This window comes from Leptinotarsa decemlineata, unplaced genomic scaffold, assembly GCF_025532065.1.
Source record: "Leptinotarsa decemlineata unplaced genomic scaffold, Ldec_3_MD MMD2_tig00004307_RagTag_RagTag, whole genome shotgun sequence".
Lineage (NCBI taxonomy): Eukaryota > Metazoa > Arthropoda > Insecta > Coleoptera > Chrysomelidae > Leptinotarsa > Leptinotarsa decemlineata.
Genome location: NW_027412606.1, coordinates 2028333 through 2041418, shown reverse-complemented (window position 1 = coordinate 2041418; position 13086 = coordinate 2028333). Strand labels below are relative to the sequence as shown.

General features: G+C 34.9%; 1 protein-coding gene across 1 annotated transcript in view; it reads left to right on the top strand.

The window, feature by feature from the left end:
* Positions 1-3894: 3894 nt before the first annotated feature.
* Positions 3895-13086, top strand: part of LOC141483851 (selection and upkeep of intraepithelial T-cells protein 1) — a 566613-nt gene continuing 557421 nt past the window's right edge. Inside the window, exon 1 of the mRNA XM_074178752.1 lies at positions 3895-4301. Coding sequence (XP_074034853.1) covers positions 4259-4301 — 43 coding nt within the window. The 5' untranslated portion in view covers positions 3895-4258. The remainder of the gene's footprint in view (positions 4302-13086) is intronic.

Here is a 13086-nt window from a genome sequence, read left to right as displayed (position 1 = left end):
TCTCTACGCTATCTTGGCTGAACGCGTTGCTGTATAACATATATGCGGCTTCTTTGAATTTTCTCCTAAACCAGTGTTTCTCCTTGTGGAAGATTTCAGCTTGAACCCACTCGATATTATGTTGACGAGTCCAAACATGCTCTGCTATTCCGGATTTGCTGGTTTCTCCTCGCTGTGTGTGTTTCTTGTGCTCAGCAATGCGAACTTTCAATGGCCTCTTAGTTTCACCGATATATGATTCTCCGCACTCGCAGGGTATCCGGCAAATGCAATTCTTGGAACCGCAATCCTCGGTTGGTGGCTTGGTTTTCCCAGATCAAAGGCAGGTTCTGATGTTATACTTGGAACCAAGTAATCATGAAATTATTAGGATGCTGTTTACGAAAATGCTATTCTCATCAGTGCGGTGCAGCCAATTGTAAAGATAGACAACAACTGGTTACCAAAAATGAAAAACATCACATATGCACGGTGTCACCAACATGAGCTATCCGGACATTTGTGGTTTCGATTAGAAGATTTAGCATTCCCAGGCATCATCTAACAACACCACGAAGGCAGCTATAGCTACCTGTGTGACTTCCGGATCCAGGATATAAATACAGTAATATAGATATTATCGAGTGTGTATGATATAAATCAAAAGTGATAAATTAGTGTACAGAACACTCAAAAAAAAAGGGCAAACCGCGGACACGTGTTTCTGGATTTTGGCCTCATGAGCGCGGTGCAGCCAATTGTAAAGATAGACAACAACTGGTTACCAAAAATGACAAAACATCACCTATGCACGGTGTCACCAACAGGTAATATATATATATATATATATATATATATATATATATATATATATATATATATATATATATATATATATATATATATATATATCGTAATCGTAAACACAAGATCTATCAACTGAAACCACAAATGGAGGCACAAAATCACCACGGAGGCAGCTATAGCTACCTGCGTGACATCCGGGTCCAGGAAATTATACGAATATGAAAGTTATTGAGTGTCTTGATAGTTTTCTCGTAAACACAAGATCTATCAACTGAAACCACTAATGTGCGGTTGGCTCCTGTTGGTGGCTCCGTGCATTTGTATTTCTATCTTTTGGTAACCAAGTGTTGCCCATCCTTACACTTGGCTGTACCATACTGATGATGGGCCAAAATCCCGAAACACGTGTCTTTGGTTTGCCACTTTCTTGAGTGCTATGTCCGATATTAACTTCTGTTTCTATATATATATATATATATATATATATATATATATATATATATATATATATATATATATATATATATATATATATATATATATATATATATATATGTTATATATTATTATATATTATTATATATATATATGTTATATATTATTATATATTATATGTTATATGTTATATGTATATATATATATATATATATATATATATATATATATATATATATATATATATATATATATATATATATATATATATATATATATAAAACATAATAACGGATAAAACAGCATACCTGTACTATGTGAGGATATTTAATTTGGAAGTTTCAATTTCAAAAGAAGTCTTCAACATCAAAATGACAACTTTTTGACATTGAAAAATGTGAAATATTGTTTCTAATTTTTTATTGTCGTTCATCATGGTGATTTATACTGTGTTAATATTGCAGGATGTATTCAGATTTATATTTTTTGTTAGTAAAAATGAATAAATTTTGCTGAGGTTGTCGATGTCTGTCTTTTTGTTGATATTGTTTTCTTCAATTTTGATTCCAGCCATTTCCAGAAATTGCCTTTTATTTGAATCTGGTTCGAAATGGAGAATTTTGCTGTTAGTATAATTGAGTGAATGATCATTATCTAGAACGTGATGTGTGAGAGACAAAAATTTCGTTTCAAATTTTTACAATTACTTTTATGAAGAGCCATGCGGGTTTTTAAATTGTTTTTTGTTTGATCTATATATATCTTATCACAATTGTTGCAGGGAATTTCGTAAACCACATGTGACTTTTCAAATAACGGATCTTCATCTGTTAAATTTGAATGTAGTTTAGTTAAGGGTTCAACTTTCCTTTGTGAAATTTTCATATTCTGTTCTTGTTTAAATACGTTTATGATTTTGCTAGACAATTCAGGGACATAAGGAATGAAAAAGTATTTGAAATTTGGATTTTCAGTTTTATTGTTCTCTCTGATGTTGATGATATTAGATGAAGTATTATTTAAATAAATTGTTATATATCAACGTAACTCATTCCATCACTTTCACAATGGAGAAGGAAGTCCACAAGACGTATTGATAAAGAGGACCAGCTCTAAGCGGGAAACACCTGTATATCGAAAACCCACCCACCATACAGTATCTGAACCAGGAATCCAACCACCATCAATCGACTAGATGAGGAATAAACAAGACTCTACTAGACCGTGCGTTCGTGCTCTGTAATACAAAGGAAGGTCTCATAAGGAACTAGGCATCATCAAAAATGACCTTCAACGGAATGGTTACTCCAAAGTCATGGTGGAACAGGCTTTAGCTAGGAGACAGCAAGAGCTCCACAAGGAAGAGAAGCCGCCACAATCAATCCGTGTACTTCCCTACATCAGAGGATTGTCCGAGAGGATAAGAAGGATTGGTTCCAAGTATAACATCAGAACCTGCTTTCGATCTGGGAAAACCAAGCCACCAAACGAGGACTGCGGTTCCAAGAATTGCATTTACCGGATACCCTGCGAGTGCGGAGAATCATATATCGGTGAAACTAAGAGGCCATTGAAAGTTCGCATTGCCGAGCACAAGAAACACACACAGCGAGGAGAAACCAGCAAATCCGGAATAGCAGAGCATATTTGGACTCATCAACATAACATCATGTGTTCTTGAGCTGAAACCATCCACGAGGAGGAACACTGGTTCAGGAGAAAATTCAAAGAAGCCACATACATGTTGTCCGATAACGCGTTAAGACAAGCTAGCGTAGAGGTACATAACATATGGAAACCTCTAATCAAGCGGAACACGACCAACTCCCGCCAAACGGTCATCTCCCGCTAAAACCAATGAAGCGGAGAGAGGGAAGAGGGGATAGGTGGAAGCACTTGAATGACCTATAAATAGTCAGACCTCGGAGGAATAAGTCCAGTTATCCCTCGAAGATGATTGTAGATACCAACAATCGAAACGTCCTGAAGTAACTTGGTTTGAAATCTTCATTCATTCTTTGTTATTATTTTTTAATTTTCAGCTCGTGTTGATTGATAATTCTTTTCATTTTTTTGGTTGTTGGCTTGTATGTTATTTCATTGTAATTCAAATTTTTTTCCTTAATAAAATTGTTATTTTTCAGCTTATCTTTTTATTTTTGTACAGATTTTTTCAGGAATTTCAAATCAATTTATATCATATCAGACAATGGAAGTCTGAACCAATGAAATTCAGCATCGAGTAGAGTATATATTCATTGAAATATGGAGCTACACAAATACTTAACATTGAAACGAACGACATTTTTGGAATAACCCGATATATTTTATAATTGAAGTTGACACGCCCAAATGTGACAACCACCATTCGAAACATTAGAGTCCCACTGTTTTTCAGAAAACCTGTATATTGGTGATCCACGATTGAAAATTTCATTACTTTAGATACCAAAAGTCATAACAGTACGTAACAACGGCATTATGGAGCAATAAGTTCAAAAAAAATCAACAGTGGCTGTGAAAAATTAAATTTCCTTTATGTTCCTATTGTAAGACGTTTCCTTCCATACAGAAAATTATCATGGAACTATCTCCTGGAAGTGCATAATGGTTGACCTCACTATTCCTACGTCAACGGTTCACTGAATGATCCCTTCAACAAACAAAGTTCATAAGGAAGCTCCTTGGCGCATGCCAACCTGTGAAATATCTGGAGCGCCTCAACAAAGTTTGAGTTTTGCCTCTGCCACGTTAGTTGGGCGCTTGGCTACGTAGATGATGGTTCTTTTTGAACTGTTGATTCCATCTAGTAGCACGTGATTCGCGATTTCGACGTGAGTTCATTCCAGTTGAGGTATTGCACTTTCCTTTCGAGTGAAGTTCTTAAAAAGGATACTGAGATTTTGGTGGAAATTAAAAAGTGTAGCAAATGGAAAAACTGTGACTTTTCAGATACTATTCGTGAACAACCATCAAGTAGTTTCATTTTGATATAGTGGTGCAAAAAATCGTTGTGTCGAAGGATTTTGAACGAATCATGCAGATCAGGATGAAGCTCTCTTTGGTGTTATTCATTATCGGTAAGTTATTTTGAAATAATTTTTTTAGTAGGTTTTCTAGCAATTTTTGGGCGCGTTGTGAACATCATATCAGCATTACTACAAGAATATAGTTAAATATTTGTCGTTGAGGATGATTTAAATGAACAGTGGCTCTTCTTTCCTGAAATATTTTGATGCTCCAATGACAATACTTCTGGCTACATTTTTTTGGTGAAAATGTTCGTCCACCATTTCGAATTTTACTGGTAAACATTGATGAAAGCCAACGAAGAAGTCGTTTTTATAAGATCTCCGTGTGCTTATTATATTTTCTAAATCAGTTGAAAAATTATATGTTCATATGGAATGGTAGACCAACGGTGAAATATTTATTTTGCTGGATTGATTTTCGAGTCAGTTGACCATTAGATAGATAGATCTTTATGGTCTGAAATGTAACACAATTTTTCGACAAAGAGTGTCATGTTTATAAATAGGTACATAAAATGTTAAAAGAATATAAAATGTTGTTTTTTTAAGACCATATAGTATTTACAAAAATACCGTGAAGAATAAAAATAACAGACAAAAAAAAACAAAAAATATCAAAGATAGGAGAAATTAGAAATATGTTAATAATAAAATAACACAATTTTAAAATTACTGGACATGAATCGTTATACAGTGTGTAATAACGAAAACTTAACAGAGCCGTTTCTGAATATAAAAAATAAGATTTTTAAAAATAGCTCGGACACGTCGATTTCTAATTAAAGGGGGACACCTTTCAGACTAATCAGATTTTTCGTAGTACGGAGGAGGGGTGCGACCCTTATTTAGATGTAGGTCGAGTGGCACCTTGTTTTAAAGGTCTTTCGAATACCTTTACATCTCTGTTAAAAGAAAATTTTTGTAATGATTAGTTTTCGAGATAATTTGAAAATTTAAAGGTATTTTTATTGAGTTCAACTCATTTTGAAATAAATCAAATTGTTTTTAAAGGTACAATTTACGTTCAGAACTTTCATAAAAAAATAAATTTTTGCTTTTTATGACAACCTGCTAATACGTGTCTATTTGATTTCGTAAAAAAGTAAGAATCATTTGTTTATTACGAGGATGGGGTTGGTTACTACCCTTACATTTCAGGTAAATTGAGTGGCACCTCCTTATGAAGGTTACCTTTTGACGTGGATATTTTATGCTTCTGATAAAAAAGTGAATCATACTAAAAACTTACCTACACAACGAATACAACCTGCTGATTTCCATGAATGCTGATGACACAGAGAAGTTTAAAAAACTGTTTTAGGGTTAATAAATCCCAATAATTGTTTTAAAAGCACACAAAAAAAAGTAATACCTAATAAAGGTAACTCACATAGGAAATTTAGAGTAAATGTTCAAAATGTGCGTCATTTTGCTTCATGCAACAATAAAGATTCTGTTCGAAATTTGCTCTTACATTATTCAATATCTCAGGAGTTATAGCTCGGAATTCATCAATAATTCTACGACGTAATTCATCCAAATTGGCTGGCTGTGTAGCATAAACTTTAGACTTTGAATATCCCCACGAAAAGTAGTCCAGTGGTGTTAAATCTGGTGATCGTGCTGGCCATTCAATTAGATATCTTCTGCCAATCCATTGTCCTTCAAAATGATTATTCAAAAAATTTTGAACTAGCTGGGCATCATGGGGTGGTGCATCGTCCTGTTGAAAATGGATTAATTCATCTTGACATCTTGGATACTGTTCAATTATTTCAACTATACGAGGTTGTATTGCCTCTTCAAGAAGTTGTAAATAAGAATCACCAGTTAAATTTCCGTCAATGAAAAATGGACCTATAATATGATTGCCTAATATTCCGGCCCAGACATTCAACTTTTGGAGATGTTGGGTATGTATTTCTGCGTATTGTCTTGGGTTTTCATCCGACCAATAACAGCAATTGTGATGGTTCACGCAACCTTTTGAATAAAATGAGCTTTCGTCCGAAAAACAGATGTTATAAAATGCCGTCACAAAACTCCTGTCTTTGGTCAAAATCATCCTCATTGAGTTCATGAACAAGGTTGGAATTTGTGGTTTTTAAGGATTCTCCATGCGCTCATATGGCTTATTTCGGCCATTGCTGATAAACCTCTGGTACATAAACCTGGGATTGGCGATGAATTGACCAATCACTCCAATCGCATTATCGTCATTTACTACCCTTCTCTGAACATTTCTTTTCTTATTTAAAACCGAACCTGTCTCCCTGAATTTTGTGACCAAATTCAGAACGTGATTTCTGCTTAGGTGTTTACTAGGGTTTTGCTCGTTAAATAAAATTGATGTTCTATTAGTATTTTGGGCGAAAAAAGTAAAGCAATAACTGAAACCCTTTCAGCAGTAGTGTTAGGCATTTTTAATCAAATAACAATACACGACACGTTTAAACAAAACAATCGAACGATGTACTAATGAAAACTGGAGGAAGAGGAGTGGGTATTGATTTTAAAAAAGGGATTTCATTTAACAAAAAACTGATAAGAAGAACTGCTCGAATTTTTTTTATTCAGGCATACAAGTTACCGAGTGGTCCGTCTAATATTTTATTAACATGACAATTTTTACTTCAAATTATCTCGAAAACTAATCGTTACAAACATTTTTTTTCAACATAAATGTCAAGGTGTCCGAAAGACCTTTAAAACAAGGTGCCACTCGACCTACTTTCCCTATCTATATAAGGGTCGTCGGACGTACCCCTCCGAGGGGGTGCGTACTACAAAAAATCTGATTAGTTTGAAAGGTGTCCCCCTTCAATTAGAAATCGACGTGTCCAAGCTTTTTTTAAAAATCTTACTTTTTATATTCAAAAACGGCTCTGTTAAGTTTTCGTTGTTACACACTGTACATGGTGGTATACCAAAAGATAATCTGTTTGCAAAATATTCTGTAGAAGCACTTTCCTAAAACAAGGTTGTTTACTGATTTTCTGAATTTATTAAGTTCATTATTTGATATATGTTTTGGTAGATTTTATATATTTGTCTACTTCTATAGATTTGAGACTGCCAGGTCAAAGATGATGTGGGCAGTGGAAGGGCAAGTTTTTTTTCGCTACGCGTATACCTTTCTATATGGCTTCCAAACTTTTTTATGTTTGTGAAGTGAGCAGACAGACTCTAAAATGAATATTTCAGATATTGTCAATATTTTATTTCTGCAGAAAAGTGGCCTACACGAGTCAGGCATCTTCAATTTGAATATTATTCTCAAAGCTCTTCTCTGGATAACGAATGTACTCTAGTAGTTGTTTACAGCTGATTCTCGGCCTCCCCCCACCACTATGACGTATTAATTGCTTTTTTTATTGGTTGTTGTTTGGTGAAGTTTTTTTGTTGTGCAGTGAAGTCAAGGCGTTGTGACCTTGAAGTGTCTGGTGCATGGATCGTTCAGATTTTTTTTTCATATGAGATTTTGTGTGTTTATGTGTGTGTGTGTGTGTAGGAGAATGCACGGTACAGGGTTTCATCATGTGCTTGTTTGTCTATGTACAAACATACGTCTGCATACTTCGAAGATCCTCCAAGTAATAAATGCTCCATCGGTGTTAGGGCACCAAGTTAGTAGTGGAGTGACGTCACAGCAATAACCGTTCAACGGCTAGAGAGCGACATGTTCACTCCACGACGTGTGGCAGAGTAATACGTATTCATCGGTCTGCCCTCACCTCTCCCGAAGCGATGAAGGTTCGCTCTAGCCCCGCTATCGATGGTGACACAACGGCAGCCGAGGACCGTTTGCCTAGCGTCTACCCTCTCCGAGACCGCAACGACCATTGCTTGCTCGTACCGGCAACTGTTATCGCATCAAGTTGGGAGATGGGCTTGGCTGTGACGTCAGGCATCTCTAGTGGATAGCAACTAGCAATGTGAATCTTTCACGGTTTCATGGTGGGGGTGACTCACACTGTTTAATATAAAAGAAATGCCTGGCACACTATGAAATCAGTAGACGAATATATCTGCAGCAGTTAGCAATTGGTAGAGTGTTATTCAGTTCGTAATAGAAGGAAGACGGTGAGTGTATTTGTCTGTTGGAAATTGTTTATATTTTCATATATATTTTCATCATGTCCGTTTCAAAAGTAGACTTGAATAAAATTAATAATTTGATTGTACAGGAGGTTGAAATACTAGAGCAAAAGGCCTTATCATCATTGCCAATTGATGAAGTGTACATAATTAAAAATATGTCAACTTATTCTACACGATTTGGTAAATCAATTTTATTAACTTTGCAAGATGTGAGCAATGATAAATTATTTAAAACATGGCTACCAAAACGTATTTCGTTGCAATTCAGTGATGACGATATATCTTGTATCAACTCATCAGGTGGTAAATATACGATGATGTATTTAGGACAGAGCCAACAAAGTTTTGCTGGCATGAAAACGCGATCTCTAGTCAAATTCAATATGATTGAATAATAGTAATAATTTATAGTGAATTTCTTTAGGTCATAGCTTACAAAGTTTTTTTGGTGTGAAAACGATAACTCTAGTCAAATTCAATATGATTGAATAATAATAGTAATTATAATGAATTTCTTATTGTTTTATTAATATTCATATATTAGATGATAATTATATGGAAATATAAACATTACTAACTTAGTTGAATACACTCACTTTGTAACTACAAGTAAAATGGGAATGTGAGTATTATATCACTGAAAAATTGGAGGTTGCTTATTGTTTTTTTTATTCGATTTCAGTTCCACCATTTAAAGATGTGGATGCAGTACGCAAGTCAAGATTGGGTCGATATTGTAGATCTCAAATCATCGGTTCAACATTTGTCGTCTAAATTGAAGGTGTTGGGTGATGGAGCCGAACATGCAAGCGTTTATGATATGAGTGTATGCTATGATGAAAAACAAATCGAATTATGCCTTCGTGATGCTGAGAACTATTGGAGTGGTGCAGAAGTTTGCAACAAATTTTTGGATAATGAATTGGAATTGTGGCAACTTTGTGAGGTTATGATTGAACTGAACCTAAGAAGATTCCTGTATAGCCTCCAACCATACTTGCCAGAATGGATTATTCATCACTTTGAATTGAATGATGAAAATCGAGAGGAAATTGAAGATGGTCGCGAAAATGATGATTATGAGGAAGAAGTTATTTTAGATAGTCTGTATGTTCCTGTAAATCATAAATAATGTCAAATAAAAAACTTTGTATTATTTTCATGTTTTATTTATTTAAATCTGATGAAATACAATAGAAAATGATTACAAAACAATAAATATGATATAAAATACAATACATGATATAAGTCAGTTACAAATAAAAAAAAAAAAGATCATAAAACAGTACATGATAGAGTGAAAAAAAAGTGTCAATATCTGCTATGAACTGAACCATCCAATGCATTGTATGTTAAAACTGTATCATGCAAAATTAATGCATATACTTTAGTGTTGTCTGGAAACTTGGTCTTCCTCGTCTCAAACTCAATCTTTATATCAATAGTTGATGATTTTGTTGCATTCGGTTGATGGGAACAATCGATGACGAATAGTGGATTCTCTCTAAATTGTCCAATGTCCATCAGCGGTTCACTCATATCTTTATCATAATAACTTCGTTGGAAACTCTCAAAAGCATAATAAGCAGAAGCATCAAGTTTTTTATCGAAATTCAAATTCCAACGCTCATATGGATAAACTTCAGAATTCAAGTATACTCGAATACTATTGATATCAGCAGTTGTGAATTTTGTAATATCTTGTGTTCTATCTTCAGATGTGGTAGTACTTTGGAATGCGATGATGACAAAACGAGGAGTTTCCAATGCGTTAGTTGTTTTGATGGCCCATATGTCTGAAGAAGTCCCACGTAATGATGGTAGTTCATAGAGGTCCCACATACGATACGCCAACTTGATTTTGGCATTCAGACCGCTTTTGTTTATTCTACTCAAAAGTTTGAGCTTGTGTTTATCATCTGGTACAATATGCCTTATTTTCCATTCGATTTTATTTATTTCCAAATCAGCATCAACCTCACCTATATATGAGTTTTTGAATGATCGAGCGATAATCAAAATCAATTCCTGTTTGGCATTCAAGATACTTTTGTTGTAATCTTCAGCAAAACCCATCAAATATTTCAGTGGTAGTTTTCCACTAAAAACATGACTGTTTGTATCCAAGATATCTTGCTTCAATTGTGAAAGTCCCCAACCAGATGTCAATAATGTGTTAGCATGAGATTGTCCAAATGATATCATGGTTTTCATTGTAGATGTTATCCCAGGTTTTCTAACAACAGCCACTTGTTCACCACCCATTTCATAACGAATTTCGTCAAAGAGAAATGCAATTGCATTATTCGAGAGATAGCATGTTTTCGCTACATCTTTGGGGGTGAATTTACCTTCTATGTAAATGAAGCTCTCGGCAATATCTAGTATAACATCTTGATTATTGATTGCAATTCTGATTTCATCCGAATTCCTGAATAGCGGTGATCCATAGGGCTTATATGTGTGCTCATGTAAACTTATGAGAGAATGATCGAGCACTGGTTCATTGAATATATTCAACTTTTCATTGTTTGTTTCGAGCACCATTGTTATTTTCTCACTTTCAATCCAATCGATTTCAAAAATTTAAGATCACTCACAGACAGAGCGTTATGTGCTAACTGTTTAGCATACACTTGTGGAATGAGCTTCTTTTTATGCACACCATTCTTTTTGATAGTGCAACTCGTTTGGGATTGTTCAATGCGATTTTGTCTATTATAAATGAAACCCATAACAACAGTTATTCGATTTTCTTCAATTCCAAAATAATGAAAATCTCTTCTTCACTTCCAAAATCGATAAGGTTATTTTTTTCATCCAAAATACGCACTGTAATGTTGTGAATCAATTGACGACCTTCTGGACTGACAGGCATATATATAATACTGTGTGGTTCTTTAGTGAGATTGTAGCCAGGTTCAACATCAATATCGAATGAGAAAAGAATGTGGGATTCTTCACCATTTATATATGAACCAGATATTATATTGCAATCTAAGCGGATAAGTCTCACAGTTGTAATGTTTATTGGTAATGATGATTCATGTATCTGATTTGGTGGAAATATTTCATGAGCGAACCCCATCATTTCTGCGATTGAATTTGGATGTGTCAGATCAATTTCATATTTGGATCGCATTTCACATTTGAATGTATTATTATAGGCGTGTAGATAGAAAATATCATCTGCAACGACATCATTTGGTTTTTTATCATGAAACAATCTGAACATGATATGTTTCTGTATGACGGCATTGATCTCTTCTATTTCATAAGCACCACATGGAATTTCAATTGTCAACTTTTGGGGTATCGATAAGTTGTCATTACTGATTCTAAAACTAACTAAGTTATTAGCTTCAGTTATATTATTGATTGTATTGCACCCATAGAATCCCAAAAGTCCTAATCCATAACGACTGTTCCTATCCAATTCAATTGGTGGAAAAAAATCCGCACTCAAGACACTTGTCCCGACAGCTTGTAGCTCGAACTTTCGTGACATGACTGATGAATATTTTGAAACACATTTCAATTTATTATTGTACACAGCAACAGCACATTTGAGACAATTTACACTTTTTGGAAGGTGTTGTATTGTAATAAGTATCATTTTTATTGATACCAATATTCACATCCTCTATATTACAAATACAACACATAGATTTCCGAGGTATAGGACCGTCATTAACATCCGATTCTGAATTTTGATCGTGGTGGTGGTGCTCATAACAATATCTATGTTTCATTATATCGATGTCATCTTGCAGATGCTTAGGCAACTTTTCCCAAACATATGCAATCTCATGTGCAACACATGCAAGTATCACTTCCTTAGGCATATTTGCAAGCATCACTTTATCCATTTTTTTCAAGGTACCATATTTTGAAAACATTCTAAGTGAAAACCCCATTCCCTTGATAGCCTCCCGATCCAGTTTTGGTGTTGAATCCATTTTTATTTGGAAAATTATTTAGAGAGAAACTGCAAGCACAAGTGACCACAGAGAACTGTATTAAATTTCTGTTGTCGATCATAGTTATATTTGATTTTTACATTCGAACATTTTCGAAAGAATCGAGTCAATTCCAATGGTGGGGGTAGATCTCCAAAACTATCGAAATATGTGACTTCTTTCCCACATTTTTTATATGCCACCCAATGTGTTCCTGGTCCACTTATTCCATCTAAATTAACAATAGGTGTCTCGTTTTGTTTTGGACCTGAAGATGGTAATCTATCACGCATAAAAACACCACGAAAATGTGGAATTTTCATTTTTTGTGCATAATAACTGAGATCGAGATCAGTAAGAGGCCTCTGAGGTAGGGGTTCAATTAGTTTTTTGTTTTGTTTGTGGCTTTGTATGGTTTTAAATATAGTCCTAAACCTTTACGATATGGTTTGAGATATATTCCACTTCCGCGTTTGCCTAATGCTACAGCCTCCATGGTTTTATTGTGACGATTGGCTTCCATTAAAGCCGCTCTGCTGGCTTTTGCCGAATTCACGGCCTTGGTAATACCAGCAGCGGCTCCCGCCAAACTTCCTAGTGCGGATAGTCCAGCAAAAATTGGTATCAATGGTAAAAGTCCACCGATCTTGGGAACAGGAATTATGCGTGGTGTGCGGATTTTCTTCTTTCCACCGGCAGCTTTAAGGTATTTACGTGCCGCCTGCAATGCCACAGTGATAGCTTTTTTGCTATTATTCGTCACAAATTGATTC